The 18,178-nt window shown below is 32.5% G+C and overlaps 1 protein-coding gene across 1 annotated transcript; it reads left to right on the plus strand.

Annotated features, from left to right (window-relative positions):
• The first annotated feature begins 233 nt into the window (after positions 1 to 233).
• Positions 234 to 13,785, plus strand: LOC134274059 (acyl-coenzyme A synthetase ACSM3, mitochondrial-like). Its single transcript, XM_062756300.1, has 16 exons — positions 234 to 484; positions 642 to 739; positions 1,075 to 1,187; positions 1,549 to 1,667; positions 2,206 to 2,267; positions 4,883 to 4,937; positions 6,255 to 6,376; positions 6,830 to 6,986; positions 7,314 to 7,445; positions 7,750 to 7,827; positions 8,840 to 8,920; positions 9,037 to 9,138; positions 9,662 to 9,789; positions 10,167 to 10,266; positions 10,437 to 10,556; positions 12,677 to 13,785. Exons 1-16 carry the CDS (start codon positions 275 to 277, stop codon positions 12,761 to 12,763), a joined length of 1,764 nt encoding a protein of 587 aa, XP_062612284.1. The 5' UTR covers positions 234 to 274; the 3' UTR covers positions 12,764 to 13,785.
• The last annotated feature ends 4,393 nt before the right edge of the window (positions 13,786 to 18,178 follow it).

Raw genomic sequence — 18,178 nt, forward strand, 5'->3', positions numbered from 1 at the left:
CTAGACTTGTGATTGTGACTTCAGATTTCAAACTACCCTACTTCAGTAACTTTTACTTTTAATTAGTAGAGATTGGTTGATTATCCTCCGAGCTTGATATTTGTTGTCAATAATGCTTAATCTGTTGCCCTTATAAGATTTGAAAACTTTGTTTTTTTCCCTTTCTTCTATATTTTAAAGGATCATAAAGCATATTGTGATCGTTGCTAGGAAGGACGCCTATTTCAAGTAAAGACTTTTCTATCTTTTAATATATAGGTCTGTTCCCTTTTTCATGGCTCATCATTGTCTTCAGACATACGGAAGATCTCTCGTGTTGAGAATTTCTACGTCCAGATGCTGGAAGCGATGTATAACCTCATATCTAGTAGATAATGAACCTTTCAATAATTATGAAGAACACAGAAGAAAGATGCAAAACTTTACTGTGCCCCAATACTTCAATTTTGCAAAAGATGTCATTGATTTCTGGGCTTCTGAGAATGTGAGTAAACCCCCTGGTAATTAGAAATCATACTAAGTGCATTCAATTAAGTAACAAATTTAGATTTTTTTTAGGGAATGAAGATAAAATTTCCAAAATGATATATAGTACCACAAATAATTTTTTGAAAGTTTTTTTTTCCTTAATTTTCTACCAGAGTCCCAAAAGTGCCTCTTCTCCAGCCCTCTGGTGGATTGATGATGAGGGACAAGAGATGAAGTTCAATTTTCAACAAATTTCAAACGAAAGCAAAAGGTAACACTGAAACACTGAATATTTTGGTATAAATTAAAGACATGTTACTTAATGCTCAATCAGTCAACTCTTGAATCAAGATTTCCTTATAGAGAAGACAAGAGTAAAATAGTTTATGAAGTATATACATTGTTATATACAATAAGAAAAATAGCATAAATTGATTATTTTTTTCCTATTTCACTGTTGTAGATAATAATACAGTTAGTAGATTTAATCTAAATTTTGCATATTTCTGTTCATTGCTTGGTTGTTGATTATTTATGGGTTATCTAAGTGAATCGGCATGTTATTATGGAAGGACTGAAATAAGTGTTTCTTTATCTGTTTTTTAGGTTGGCTAATGTATTAACCAATCACTGTGGGCTTAAGAAAGGTGATATACTTATTGTCATTCTTCCAAGAATCCCAGAATGGTGGTTTATATACATAGCTGCTATCAGAGCAGGTCAGTTTTACATACAGATGTCAACTTAGATAAGCAACCCCCTCCTGGTTAAAAGATCTATCTCTTAAACTCTTAATTGAATTAAACAATTAAAAGAACAAATATCTTTTGCCTAAAAGAATTTGATTTCTTTTGAATACAGCATGGGTGTATAGTTAGTTCGTTAATATCTAGAAGTAAGAACACTTTGACGGTTATGCAGAGTTCTGATTCAGTGCCTTAAAGTTAAAGGTGGTCATTTAATGTAAAATGAATATTAGCCCCCACCACTACTGGTAAAATGAATTTTCCACTTGCTTAATTAAGTAAATTTAATTTTTTACTTGTATCATATACAGACAGAAGTTTGTTTGATTATTAGGTCTGATAGTCAGTTCGGGGACCACACAACTTAGACCAAAAGATATTGAACTCAGAATGAAGTCATCTGGAGCCAAATGTATTATTACTGACCAGTCCAGTGTCCAAAATGTTGAAGAGGTCAGTCTTATTCCACAAATTTAAAGAATCTTTAAATAGTACTATCATTTATTTGCACACATGTATATGAATAGTATGTATACCCTTGTAAAATTCTTTACCGCAGAGTTTGGAAGGTTGTCTACAAACATGAAAATTTTAAAATATTTTTTTTACCAGAGAATCATTTGATTGTAAAATGCATATATACAGTCAAACTTAGTTATCCCAAACACAATGGAACCAAGAAAATCCTTTACAAGTTACCAAGAAAATCCTTCTCATGATATATCCAAGTATTTGTGATATATTTAGGGTAAAACACTTTAAGAATAAGAGGCTAGGACTTCCAAATCACTTTAACATTGTTTACTATATTCCTAAATATAGAAATATAACAGTTCAACTTACTAATTAAAGACACATGTAATGTGAAATTGTTTTAAAAATTGTATTAGATTTTGCTTACTCTCAAGTCTGCAATTTAAGAAGTGATATTGTTTAAACATACTTAGGATATATTATTTAGCCTCTGGAAATAGATTTTTGTTTTATTCAGGTCATCAGTCTCTGTTCAGGAGTCCAGAGCAAGATCTATATAGGGCACAAATCTGATACCCCGTAAGTGGACAACAGATGTATTCAGCTTCATTACTTTGTAAAATATTGGGATTTTTAGCATACTAATCAGTATATGGAAGTAAATTTTCAAAAAGGTACCTTCTTTGCAAACTAAGGGTTTTGGTCTGTTTTGCTCTCCATGGCAGATTGCATCACTAAAACTGGCTGACTTGTGTAAATCTTCTGGAAGCACTCAATTTTAGTCTTGATTCCAGCCAATCTACTAACAGTTTTCAAATTGTAGTTTGATATCCATTGTAAACAAGAGATGGAGATGAGATGTACATAAATGCAGAGATGTAAGAATTGCATGAGGTAATTAAAAGTTTATCAAAAGAAATATATATGCATATATGAAGGAAGAATATAATGTATACATATGTACTTGTGTACAAGAACATGGAGCAGAAAAAAATATTGATAGATGATTATTCATCTGTTTTTGTGAATGATATAATGCTATAATGCGACATGAAAAAAGTCTTCTCCTTGGAAAGGAAGAAACCTCGGAAGTAACAATGTACATGTGTTAGCCACAGTTTTAGTGGCATAATCTTCCAAGAGTTTGTGGGGAGGGAAGCAGACAAAAACCCTTGGCTTTCGAAGATGAAGTGGCACAGTACATGTACATGTACTTGTATACAAAACTGCTCAATCATTTGGTACTGTAAAATGCTGTATGGCTTTGTTTTTAGCCATTAATAATGATTTAACTGGTAATATCTAATGAGATTTATGTTTTCTACTTTTTTTTCCTCCTTGAAACAAAATTAAGTGTTTGTGTATCAGTACATGTATATGCAGGCTTCTGTAATAGTGGTTCGGGGCACATTTTATGAAAGAGCACTGTTTGACTTTTCCAGTATTGAATTTTCTGCATAATAATTATTGACCAGTAAAAGAAGTTTATTGCTTTAAAAGGCCAAAGGGGCAGAGCTCTGAGGTCAAGGTTAAACTGTCAGTTATCCAATAAAAAGTAAAATATCTACAGCAACATTTCACCTTATAGTCTGTTACCATTTGTTGATTAAAATGGCTAAAGGTAAGGTTAAAACCTGGTGTGCATCATATAACAGACATCATGTTAAAGTTTTTTGTCTCATATTTGTTATGGAGATGCATCATGCTCAAAAAGGGAGAAAAGCATTCTGACTGAACCTTATTGTCAAAATTTCAAGGACAATGTATATATGTTAATATTTATACAGAATTCATAGATTTTACCAGGTAGATGGAATCACAAAGCCAGGTGACAAGTGAACCTGTTTAAACAGAGTATCAGTTTATTTGTCTTAAGATTTAATATCATCATGTCACAAGAAGATGCTCCACTGTTTAGTGACCTTGATGATAAATAGCTTGTTTAAAAAAATATAGAGGATCCTAACTTGGCATAATGTCAAACTGATTACACTGAAAATCATTGAGCTCAAGGTCAGAAAAAGACCTTGAATGTTACATGAACATTTCATGAATCAGGAGAGAGATTTTTTTTTGTTTTTTTTTTAAACAAAATAAATGTACATACATGTATGTATAAGCTTGGCAGTAATATTTTTTTAACTAGTAAGGTTCCTGTAATTAATTTTGATTGATGAACCCTCATTAATCTGAAATAGCTGCATATTAGTCAGAATTTTATTTTCTTTGATGAAAAATAATATAGTTGTACAGATCTCTGAAATACATGTATATATAAAATAAAGCAATTTGACATATTTTTGTTTTCTAACAAATATATATACATGTACAAGTTCACGTTATGACCATACAGTTTATATTGATCTTGAATTCGGACACACAGTTAAAAGGTTAAATATAGGTAAAAAGACTTGATAAACCCAAAGAACAAGGTTCACTTTTGCCTTATTTGGCCCTGTGAATTTCTGAAAAACTGAAACTGCATAGTTTTAGCTAACAATGCATTAAACATCACTTAGATCTTCGGTGACTGCGTATCTATAAAAAATGACGTCATTTTCTGGCTAGTCAATGCATTATGACGTCACGAAATGCGTCAATTTCCTCATATTCTGAAAAAGTGTACAAAAACGGCCAATTTTTAAAGCTATTTTTAATATTTAATATAGAGCGAAACCTCTGATCTAAAATATGCAACTACTAAATGATAGAACTGTTTCTGAGGATTAATGGACATGTTTTATTTTTTAGATTAGAGAGTGCGCTCATATTATTTTTCTTCACTGAAAGTACTCAATTATACCTGTTTACCTAAAAATTCAAGAACATTGCCATTTCATAAAGCCAGTTCTCCAAGACCTGGACGTTGAGGAGAAAACTTATAATAGGATATGAAAGCACCAAGTCTCTACTTTATTTTAATGCTTCAAATAGAAAAACAAGTGTTAATCAATCAATTGGTATATCTACAGGGCCATTTTATGCGTAAAGTGAACTAACTTCTTTAAAAAATGTGTTGTCCATTTTGGTGTGAATATAATCATATAGCTCATAATTCCATCCTGTACACTAGAACTTTCACTCCTGCCATTTTATTCCTATGATTTTCACTTATTTCCATAAATATTGGGTTTTTACATTAATTGTGTTTTATATTAAATTACTGGTATTTTGATATTTTAAATTAATTTCAGACCAGGATGGGAGAATTATGGGGAAATAATGGCAAACTCAACAGATGATTTTCAGGTGATTCTTTCTGGATTTTTAAAAACAAACCACGTTTTATTTTGACTTTTTGGATTTTGGAACTATTTTAATAATGTATGTTAAAGTAAAGAAATAAACAAGAGATATTTTAAAATTGAATTGACATATCCTAAATGTGTCAGGTATATACCGGGTAGGTTAATGTCTGAGTACTTTTAGGATTCATTTAGACATTTTCAACAATTGAATTTACTTAAAAATTAGACCATATTAGGCAAGCTAACAGAATATACAACATCCCAATTAGACAAGTTTCACTGTATATATATATATATATATATATATATATATATATATATATATATATATATATATATATATATATATATATTCCGATGTGGTAAATGTTCAAAAGCACGACGGATAAATGGATTAATTATTTTTTTTATTTCAATATTCAGACTTTATTTATTATGGTGATTTCTTTTATTGAAGATTAAAAAAATAAATGTTATTTCTTTGTAGTTTTTACGCGTGATTATTTTCTTTAATTTAATGAAAACATTTTATAAAACGATATATCTTTATATTTTTTTTTCCTTCAAAACATTAATACGACGAATGCGGTTAGTTTACAAAATAAAGTTGACATATTAAAATAATTATTCTAATGCATTAGTTTTGTAAAACACTTTTTGATTGGCTAATGCACTGATGTTTGAAGCAGTAAAACGAGCATTAACGAGTGTGAAAGCTTTTTCATTGTCACTTCATAATACAGCAACGCAAATACACAATGCTCCGTGACGTATTTCTTGTAACAAAATTCATAAAAAAAAGACGTAAACAACCAACACAATGCATGGATTGCATTAGAATGGGAATAACTAATCTTCTAATTTGGTATTTGCGACCGTTAATGCTTACGCATCGCCGGTAAAACTCAGTTTGCAACCGTTAAATCAGCATTAACGGTCGCAATTATCAAATTAGAAGATAGTTATTCCCTAATTTGACGTAGTTTCACTAAAAAACTAGACACAAAACACGTAATGTTGTCCCTGATTACCAAACACAGACTTCCTGTGTACTGCTACGTGTATGTAGATTTTTGACATCTTGGGTATTGGGGGTCTCCAGGTTAATAACACCACTGTTACTTGGACCACTCCCCCTCCTCAGGAAACCGTACGGTAAAAAAATTGGGTCTTTAAAGTGCTCTTGTAATTGACTTTAATGCATGATTAAAAATTTCAAATTCCACAATTTGCATAATTTAATAGATGTTATTTCAATGGCAAATCTATATATGAGGATTAAAAGAAAACTTACAATCTTGTAATTGTGTCTTTGAAGACAGTGAAATCTAAATCAGATGAACCAATGACTCTGTATTTCACCAGTGGAACAACAGGTGCACCTAAAATGGCTGAACATACACATGGAGGTCTTGGGTTTGGACACTTTATAACAGCTAGGTAATCCCTATTTCTAACTAGATAAGAGTATTTAAAAGAAAAATCATGTTTCTTTATTTTTCTCAGTTTAAGTCCAATTTATCATTTGGATCAGATTTAAAGACACACACGATTTACTGTAAGCAGGGTTATTTTCGCCCTGTGTTCTTTTCGCTCTTTCACGCTTGCAAACAATTTTGCCCCATTTAAAATTTGCCCAGTCATAATGTGTTTGTTTAAGAAATTATACTGTATTCTTTGAATTAGCTTCGTTTTATAAATTCGCCCAAATGAAGGTAGGGCAAAAAGGGCGAAAATAAAATGGGGGCGAACTTGATGGATTTAACAAATTTCTCATATAATGAAACAAAATTGTCCATCTGCTATGTATAAGCATGTTTTACTGAATGTAGAAAATTTACAAAATTTGATTGACCAATTTTTTTTTTTAGTTATATATATAATGTTTTTTAGGTACATGCTGAATGTTTCCCATGATGATGTTGTTTGGAACATATCAGACACTGGATGGGCTAAGGCTGGCTATAGCAGCCTGTTTGCAACATGGCTTAGAGGAGCATGTGTGTTTGCCCATCAGACTAACAAATTTGATGCAAAGGCATTTTTAGAGGTATATTTCTATCAATTTTTTGGTACTATAAAATAAATCACTTTTTATTCACAGGAACTCTGATAATCCTGTGAGATTGTCTTTGTACTGTAATATTAAGATCTGTCCTTTGAAGAAGGATACTGTATGAGTTAAAATATAACAATGTCAAAATGTGTGAAAATCTTTTCTTTCCAATCAAACTTATAAAAATGACCTGTCAGAGAGATTAAGTGATCCGTAAATGGTTTTATTATGTAGACTAACTAATGTTTCATTTAAGTAAAATGGTAGTATGCTATATAACAAAACCTACCAGTATCTTGAGAGAAAATTATTTTTAATTAGATTTTGGACAGAAATCGGACCATCAGCTGTTTCTGTGTCCCTCCCACTGCCCTGAGGCTGATTGTGAAAGAGGACTTGTCCAGATACACTCACCTCCGCAATGTCAAGTGCCTGAGTGCAGGGGAACCTGTTGTAAGTCCAAAGCAAATTCAGGGAAAGTAAAATTATTTTTATGTTATCAGTGTACTTAGGTTTGAAGAAAAACAGCGACTGACTGATATAAATTAGATTTGGTATATGACATTATATACATGAATATGTATATAATTTAATTATATGCAAAAACTCAAAATTTCTGATTCTTGCCCAATTAGATAAATTAATTTAAAAAAACATAGCATCTAAAATTTGAATTTATTTAGTCTTATCCTTAGTAGAACATACATTGAGATAAGACTTACTGAAGAATTGGAATTTTTCATTGTATTTTGTGTAGAATCCTGAGCTTCTGGAGGAGTGGGAGGAGGGGACAGGAGGAGGGATGGTGTATGAAGCGTATGGACAAAGTGAAACAGTAGGTACTAGTAACACAATTCTTCTACTAACAAAGGAATTAAAATAGTAAACAGTAAGTCTGACCACATGCCATGTGTCAAACAAATGGCCTAAAGATAAATTTTAACATAGTCAATAAAATTAATGTACTTGTAAATAGCTTAATTTAATTAAACAAAAAGTTTGTTAGTTATACTGCTAATGTATTATATTTGGCATGTACGATATTTAGCAGAAATTGAATCTTGAACAGATTAGCATAGATTTGATTTAGCACATTCTGTCATGTTCTTATTTATGAGTATATGTGTAGGAAATGAGCGTAGTACTTGAATAAGTGGAAGTTTCGTACTGCCAAAGATGCTAAAATGAATACACAGCCTAATGTAATATGTTTACAGTAACAGCTGTGTTAAATTGGGGTACTGTAGAAAGGCAAATAATCACAATGTTTGTAATTCTTTCTATTGTTTGTTCCAACTTCATTTATATTTAGTAAGCAAGTACACTTTGTTAAGATACACAATTCTTTGCATTGGATTTTGATCTTACAGTGTTGCTATGATTAGTAAAAATAGACATTTCTTTCAAAATGCTGTTCCTCCTATAGATTGATGGTGCAATTCAATAAAACTAATGGTACACAAATACAGAGTACTTAAAGATAGATACATGAATTATTATTATTTTTAGTTTGACAAGCATTGTTGCCATGGTTACTTATAGAAATAAAAATTTATTGGAAATTTTTGTCAAAATATACTTCTGTTACAGTTCTGGTCCTTTTCAATAAAATGTGGTACACTATACTCGGATATGTAAGTCTTTTTTATTGGTTTTTTTTATCTTGACAGGTATTGATGCCATGGTTATTAAAAATAGAAATTTCTTCAGAACTCTAGAAAAAGCTACTCCTCCTACAGTTTTTCTCCAATTTAAACAATAATTGATACAGAAGCTCACTTAACTAAGAGACAACAAGTACACACAAGCAGAGTTTCAGTCTTGTCAGAGACTTTGGGTTTTTGCAGGTATTCCTATGTGGCACATATCCTTGTATGAAAATTAAACCTGGGTCAATGGGGAAGCCTGCACCTGGGATAGATCTAGAGGTAAGTACAGGTACAATTATCATATACATGTATCCTTTATACAGAATGCATTAAATATACTGTCTATAAGCTAGCATTGTATTCTAATAAAGTAGAAATTAATTATGCTTTTGCAGATTGTTGATGATGAAGGCAAGATTCTGCCAAACAATGTGGAAGGTAACATTGGACTGCGAGTAAAACCTCATAGACCTGTAGGTCTCTTCACAAGATACGTGGTAAACCATTTTACTTTGTCTCAGTAGTACTTATCCTCTTGAATTCATTTGTTTAATGTGAAGGGATTTTAGTGATACATGTAACTTAAAAATTAAACATGAATGTACTGTTTACCTGTAGTAATGATCAGTCATTTCTAACTTTCATGTGTTAAAACTGTTTATCAGGCTTTGCAATTTCTTAAATACACATTACAATTTACAACATACTCCGAACATTCAATTATTGTGATTCATTATCTATATTCTGTTCACTTTTTTTATATACATTACATGTACTTTTACAAGCTCTGAGTCAAGAGACATGTGACAAAAAATACAGCAGCACTTATTTCTCCAATTTTATACAGAAATATTTTTTGACCTTGAGGTAATGTAAGCTTGGCCATGAATTAGGCTCTTACACTGAACAAAGTTATGAAGTTAATCATTGTTCCATCAGTGATCAGTTACTATGAGACTAACCTTAGAGAAACTCAAACATGGGATAATTGTGATAATACATTTTACAATTTTATATTAGGATGACGAGAACAGGACCATGTCTGTATTCCGGGGTAAGTTCTATATGACGGGGGACAAGGCCGTCAGGGATGATGAAGGTTATTTCTGGTTTGTTGGCAGAGCAGACGACATCATTCTAACATCTGGGTAATTAATGACATTGTAGGCACAAAATTCATGTTTACATTCAAATATTTCTTTGTAAATGTGAAACTTAATGACTGAATTACGAGTACATTTGTATTTGAAATTCATGTAACATTTTGTATGTACTGACAAATTTTAAAGCGAAATATTCCTCTTCCGTGTAATTTTAAGATCAGCCTCCAGAGCTATAAAACTTAGAGGAGCTCAATTTTGATTTAATACAAAGCTTTGTTTTCACCTGATCACATTTCTTTTGTTAAAATAAAGCCTACATCAATGTTCAGCTATGCTTTATGTCAACTGAAGCTGGTTATATCTATATCAGATGTCAGATATATGTATAAATCTGTGTATTGAGTCGGTGTTGATTTTTCTAGTTACAGGATTGGTCCGTTTGAAGTCGAGAGTGCTCTGATTGAACACCCAGCTGTCTTGGAATCAGCTGTTGTCAGTAGTCCCGATCCAACCAGAGGGGAGGTAATCCAAACATTGAAACAATCATCATGTATCTTCCTCAGGTCATTTCTCTGACCTGGCTAGAATTTAAAATCTGGACAACAATAATGATATGTAACTGTGTAGAATGAAATAAAGATATTTAATGCAATTGCTTATGTGCTAATTAAAAAAAATTCCATTTTTCTTAGGTTGTGAAAGCCTTTGTGATAAGAACTGAACATTACAAATCAAGAGATGAGAGTGAACTGAGAAAGGAACTGCAGGAACATGTCAAATCAATCACAGCCCCATACAAGTACCCAAGGAAGGTAAGTTAAATCAATCACAGCCCCATACAAGTACCCGAGAAAGGTAAGTCAAGCCCCAAATACATACCCAACAAGAGGCCCAGGGGCCACAGCGCTCACCTGAGCACATCGGGCTTGAATTTATCCCCCCCCCCCCTCCAGGCATTCATCATTTGAACAAATTAGAATCTACACTACCTGAGGATGATTCCATATAAATATCACTAATCATAGCTTTGAAGTACTTGAAAAGAAGATTTTAAAAGGTTTCCCTATATAGCCCTATGTAAAACTTGGGTCGGCCATTTTTGCCCCACCCTTGCCCCGGGGGTCATGATTTGAACAAACTTGAATCTACACTACCTGAGGATGATTCCACATGGATTTCATCTTTCCTGGCCTAGTGGTTCTTGAGAAGAAGATTTTAAAAGATTTTTCCTATATATTCCTATGTAAAACTTTGATCGGCCATTTTGGCCCCACCCTACCCCCGGGGGTCATGATTTGAACAAACTTGAATCTACACTACCTGAGGATGATTCCATTTGAGTTTCATCTTTCCTGGCCCAGTGGTTCTGGAGAAGAAGATTTTTAAAGATTTTTCCTATATATTCCACTTGATTTGAACAAACTTTCTACACTACCTGAGGATGATTCCACTTGAGTTTCATCTTTCCTGGCCCAGTGGTTCTGGAGAAGAAGATTTTTAAAGATTTTTCCTATATATTCCTATGTAAAACTAGGGGTCATGATTTGAACAAACTTGAATCTACACTACCTGAGGATGATTCCACATGAGTTTCATCTTTCCTGGCCCAGTGGTTCTGGAGAAGAAGATTTTTAAAGATTTTTCCTATATATTCCTATGTAAAACTAGGGGTCATGATTTGAACAAACTTGAATCTACACTACCTGAGGATGATTCCACATGAGTTTCATCTTTCCTGGCCCAGTGGTTCTTGAGAAGAAGATTTTTAAAGATTTTTCCTATATATTCCTATGTAAAACTAGGGTCGGCCATTTTGGCCCCACCCTTGCCCCGGGGGTCATGATTTGAACAAACTTGAATTTACACTACCTGAGGATGATTCCACTTGAGTTTCATCTTTCCTGGCCCAGTGGTTCTTGAGAAGAAGATTTTTAAAGATTTTTCCTATATATTCCTATGTAAAACTTTGATCGGCCATTTTGGCCCCACCCTACCCCCGGGGGTCATGATTTGAACAAACTTGAATCTACACTACCTGAGGATGATTCCACACGAGTTTCATTTTTCCTGGTCCAGTGGTTCTTGAAAAGAAGATTTTAAAAGATTTTTCCTATATATTCCTATGTAAAACTTTTATCGGCCGTTTTGGCCCCACCCTACCCCCATGGGTCATGATTTGAACAAACTTGGATCTACACTACCTGAGGATGACTCCACATGAGTTTCATTTTTCCTGGCCCAGTGGTTCTTGAGAAGATTTTTTAAAAACGCTATTAATTTTTCTCTAATTCATAATTATCTCCCCTTGGAAAGGGACGTGGTCCTTCATTTGTACAAACTTGAATTCCCTTTACCTAAGGATACTTTGTGGCAAGTTTGGTTGAAATTGGCCCAGTGGTTCTTGAGAAGAAGATGAAAATGTGAAAAGTTTACGACAACAACGACGACAACGCCAACGACGACAGACGACGGACAAATTTTGATCAGAAAAGCTCACTTGAGCCTTCGGCTCAGATGAGCTAAAAAGGTCTAATTATTGACTTTAATACAGGTATCTCAAAACAGTCTGTCAAGTAAGACTTCAAGTAAGTATTCCGATTTTTAAAATTCTAAAAAGTCAGCTGACCCCCCTTTAATGCAAATGGCTTCTTGAGCGAGGCTTCAAAGTGTATTCCAAAAAGGTTTAAGCATGAATTCTTACTTAGAATGTTCATTGAAATTGTGTTTTACTGCAAGCACAAAACAGTACTGTGACAGCTGAAGTCTTTCAAGACATTTATTCAGTTTTCTTTTTGGATTTTCTTTAGTTAAAAAACAATCATTCGATGTGTGTTTGTTGAAAACATGGTTTAATAAGTTTTTGTGTGGTCTGTTACCCTAATTAATCAGAAGAAAAAAAAATCCTGTATGAACCATTTTTACAAAATTTCAGATTGACTTTGTGGACGAGCTACCTAAAACAGTGAGTGGGAAAATCCGCAGAGTTGAGCTTCGAAACAGGGAATGGGGAAGAGATTAAATGGTTGATACATCAAGTCCTGAATATCAACAAAAGCTCTGTATTGACTACTACAATATTTTATGAGGATATATTTAAGCAGTATTCATATCATTTAATGAACTTAAATTTGGCTTCAAATAGCCATTGAGTGCATGTAATTGTGTTTAACTCATTAGTATGTATTCACCAACAATGTTTTGTTAATGTATCAAATGAATCCTCTTGAACATAAAGCATGTAATCAAATACTCTCTATTTCTTAAATCATTTACATATTTTACTAAATACTCATTTAATATGAAAATGTAATAATGTGAAGTGTTTGTGACATTCTAACACTGTACATGGAACATTGTAATTAGCAAAAAAGAAAAGATTATCTGAAATTGCAATATTTTTGTTATGATTATAAATATACAATATATACAGAACAAAAATGTGAAGAACATTAAACTAGTACAATAATATTTCAAATCTAAAGCTGTTCAATCTTTTTCGGTCTTATTGATGTAACACCCCCTTCCCTTAAAAGCAACCAAATTTAAGCTATTTTTTGGTGCTGTTACAAATTTTTTTTAATAAAACTAAAGGAACATTCTTTCAGTCATTCTGTGTGGCAAAGTATTCTGTTTATCTATAAAGGTTGTAACAGAGCATCAATTGCTCACAATTTAATTTTCTGTATATGTTTTTTAAATTGTGTTTTTTAAAAAGTTTTTTTCATTTCTTATCATTGCATCAATATGAATGCATTAGGTTTCAATTTCTATTTTGATACATACCGTTTAATGTTAAAAACATTATTTTTATACCGTTCTCATGTTTGTTTTATAATGTGAATGACTTTAAAATGCCAACAGTTTTCATGTTGACAATCTCTTGGCATAAAATGTCAGCGTATATAATGCAGAAATATATATTTACCATATTATAGTGATTTTGTATTTACTTACAAAATGAATCCAAGATTATGTAACAAGACCGTTTATAATAAATCACATTAAATGTACATGTATATGTAATAAAATCAGATTGTTTTTTGCTGTTGTTAAAATTTGGTGTTGGTAAGGCAACTCTGATATTATAGATGGCCAGTTCGCTTTTTAGAGTACCTAACTAGCTATTTAGGGCCCATCATGGGAAATCCTGAGGCTTGTTCAACAGAGTGAACAACGCTCGCAAAAATTCCTTATACATTGTACCTCCAATAGAAACGCTCTGTTGAACAGGTGTCTGGTTTGGTCCATATTTCTTGCAAAGCAACAAAAATGGAAATGGATTCAATTTCAACCAGTTTCTTGACACCCAACACCCACAGCCGTCTTTCTTTTATTACCTGATGTAGAACACCACCCCCCCCTCCTCCTCCTCACTACATGCAACACAGCGTCTATTTTCTGGAATTAAATTTCCTACAAAAATGATATTTTTTTTCTTCAAAATGTTTAGCTTGGTATACAATTTAGGTGTATATAACCAATTTTTTTTACGTTGACGGTACACTATCAGTTCAAACAAACAGCAAAATACAGACTTGAAGAAAGTTTTGTTTCAGATTTACGTTCCGAATGATAACGTGTATTACACTTGAAACTATGCAATATTAACCCAATTGCTCAAAATGGAAAGATTCAATCATTAAACCACAATTCTACTTGTGAATAATATTATGTCAATTCAATTTTCAAATCACATGGATGCACAAGATATTGAGTAAAAATGTTCAACTTTGCATGTGCACTTCCATTTGCATTTCTGCACTCTTGTTACAGAAAAAATGACATATTTAAAAGAAACAGTGTATATTTCTTCATGTTCTTAGTATTAACATCATAAAGATTCACTCGCAAATCTGTTCAAACAGCTTTAGAAATTAATACTTATTTACTTTAAAACATGGTAACGTGAATATCGGTAACGTAAATATCTTCCTGAGATTTATCGTAACTTTTAATGGCATTGTTCAATTATTCCACTGTTAATTAAAGGCATATTCTAGTGCTTGAGTGTAAGGCAATTTGACCCATAGGGAACAGTGTAGTTCTCTTACTTAATTTGTGAATAAATACTAACACGTAAATATCGTTGAATTTTTTAACCATTGGACTTATAAGAAAAGGAGGGCTATTGTTCATAAATACAGATAAACATTGTCCTTTTTACCATTCCATGCAATAGAAAGGGTGTTCATGATGTTAAAAAGTTACAACTTGGTCCTACTGAGTCAGTTTGTCAATCCTTCCAGTCCTTTTGAATTTCCAAATAGAAAAGTAATAATTTTGCGGTGACATCAAAATTTGATAGATATATTAATTTTTTTGAAAATTTGTGACACGCATATGTGTGAAGGGTGTGATATTCAGAAAATATAATTCAAATGTAGGACAATTTTACTAAGAAAAAGATATGTAAATGATTTAAAACTTCTTTTTGGTTTAAAATAAAAACTACACGATGATCGGCGACAGTAACGTAAATATCGATTTCTGCTATAAAATGTGATTTTCTCCTAAGACAATCATTCAAGCTGCAACAAACAATTGTTGTATTTTAATCAACAACCAACAATGGTTCATATGACTGGCAGAAAATAAAATTTATTTGAAATATTATATTACTTAAAACGCGGTACATTATTTAAAGCGAATTGAGACTATAAATTGAGAATGCGTGATTTATGCCCCTTGGACTTAGAAAAATTCATATTATTTGCAGTTTTCGTTCATTTCTTTGCAGAAGTTGCACATACTGAAATGATGGTATACAGATTTATCATCATTTCATTCTTACACTTGCCCATGATATACTATATTTCTTTTTGTGAATTAAAGGTGTCAAATCTTATCAGCACTTCTTGAATATAATACAAAGAGACATCAAGAGAGATTTTCCAGGAAAAATTTATAAATGTTTGTACTGTGTAATACAGTACTATCAGCACATTGCAAATGCATGTTTTTAACAGTTTATTCATCAAATAAAAACAATAAAATGCCAGCATATTAACTTTCCTCTGTTTTTGTAAAATGCTGTACGTTTTGAAGAAAATATTGAATATAAACATCCAAGTGTGCCTTCTATGTTTTTGAAAGAAATATCTAACATCATTTTTTGCTAATCTTTTCTCAATTGAAATCCACCAGTAAAATATCTGAATTTTAACAATACATATAAAGTTAACATTAACATGCACAATCTGAATTTGTCTGTAACATAAATAGATTTGAAATACTGTTTTGATGCATATGTATGGAACGCCTTGGCTGCTTATGTTAGATGATTATATTATATGCTGTGCTTCTTATATTATATGCTGTGAATTTGTAATTATATGCTGTGGTTCTTTTATTATATGCTGTGGGTATATAATTATATGCTGTGGATCTATTATTATATGCTGTGGGTCTATAATTATATGCTGTGGTTTTGTAATTATATGCTGTGGATCTATTATTATATGCTGTGGTTTTATAATTATATGCTGTGGGTTATAATTATATGCTGTGGGTCTATAATTATATGCTGTGGGTCCATTATTATATGCTGTGGTTTCATTATTATATGCTGTGGGTTCATAATTATGTGGGTTCATAATTATATGCTGTGGGTTCATAATTATATGCTGTGGTTCTTTTATTATATGCTGTGGTTTCATTATTATATGCTGTGGGTTCATAATTATATGCTGTGGGTGTATTGTTTCATATTCTGTCGGTTTATTAGAAACTAGCTATTCGAATCTGGACTTCTGGTTTTTTTTAGTTTACTTGCGCAAAAAATGGCGGCAACTGCACCAGGCCTAACCGTAATAGGAATGAGAGAGTGGAGTGCTGAATAGGAAGGCATTACCTGATTGGTTTAATTGAGGAACATGTATGTAATGTTTTTTTAAGTAAAAATATTAATGTTTGAAATAAATGAGTGAATGTATGAATATTACAGAAATATAGAACTATTGGAGCGGAGGTTGATTTTTTTTTTTTGGCAGAGTGTTATTTACTGGCGGTTACTATAAGTTAATTTTTAATTTTAAACAACTGCAGTTTTGACCTATAAATGCCATGGGACCCTATATTTTTTTTGGGGGGGGGATAAGGCCTGGAATAAAGTTTCAAACGATTCCAAGGAATTGTTTGAAATTAAATTAGTATAGTAGTGAGAGGAAAAAAGGTTTGTATAGAGTTCTGTGGGAAAATAATTGGTACTCTTTTCCTTATAGAGATCCTAATTGTTAAAATGTTAAGTGAATTTAAGGTCAAGAAGAATGATATTTTGCTCTTTATTTGACGACACACCGAGAGGAAATATACATGTATATATAAAAAAAAAAAGAAAAAAGATTTGTTTTTGGTATATTGAGATTTGACAGGAGTTATGTCCTTTGTTTAAAGGGGGGGGGGGGTAGTGAGAAGAATGTAGATATTAACATATATAGGCGTCGGAACCGGGGGGGGGGGGGGGGGGCTAGGGGGGTTTAGCCCCCCAACTTTTTTTCCAAACATATACTTAGTCTAGACATTGAACATTGTTTCTTAGGTTTAGCCCCCCTCCCACTTTCCACAGATACGTCGCATTATAGCTTATGGGGAAACTGGTGGTGTTTAGAAAAAAATTAGGTACTAAAGAAGTTCGTCGAACCTACCCCCCACGACAAGAAATAGAATTTTCGTGATTAGGCCATTTTCCTTTTTTTTTTTTGGCTTGTCAGGTTTTTATGATGGAATGTTTTTTTTATCACTTAGCCCCCCCCCCCTTTCAATTTCCTTCCGACGCCAATGAATAGTATAGCGTGATGCATTTGATAATGTCCGAGGAAGTAAGTAAGTTAACAATGTGCATCAGATTGCTCTTAATATGATAAATATTTGTAGTGTATGGCATCGTTTGAAACTTTAATCCAAGCGCTTATAAAAAAAATCCCCCCAAAATATAGGGTCCATGGCGTTTATAGGTCAAAATTGCAGTTGATAAAAATTAACTTATAGGTACCGGCAGTAAATAACACTCTGCCCACCCCCCCCCCCCCCCCCCCAAAAAAAATCAACCCCTACTCCTACAATCTCAACTGGTATTTCTATATTTCTGTTATATTCCTACATTCCATAAAAAAAATCAACCCCACTCCTACAATCTCCCCTGGTATTTCTACATTTCTGTTATATTCCTACATTCCATAAAAAAATCAACCCCCGCTCCTACAATCTCCCTGGTATTTCTATATTTCTGTAATATTCATACATTCCCTCATTTATTTCAAACATTAATATTTTTACTTTTAAAAAAATAAAAAAAACATTACATTCATGTTCCTCATTTAAACCAATCAGGTAATGCCTTCCTATTCAGCACTCCACTCTCTCATTCCTATTACGGTTAGCCGCCATTTTTTGAGCAAGTAAACTAAAAAAAACTAGAAGTCCGGATTTGAATAGC

Source organism: Saccostrea cucullata, unplaced genomic scaffold, assembly GCF_032062105.1.
Source record: "Saccostrea cucullata isolate Sc308-1 unplaced genomic scaffold, CSIRO_AGI_Scuc_v1 ctg31, whole genome shotgun sequence".
Taxonomy (NCBI): Eukaryota; Metazoa; Mollusca; class Bivalvia; order Ostreida; family Ostreidae; genus Saccostrea; species Saccostrea cuccullata.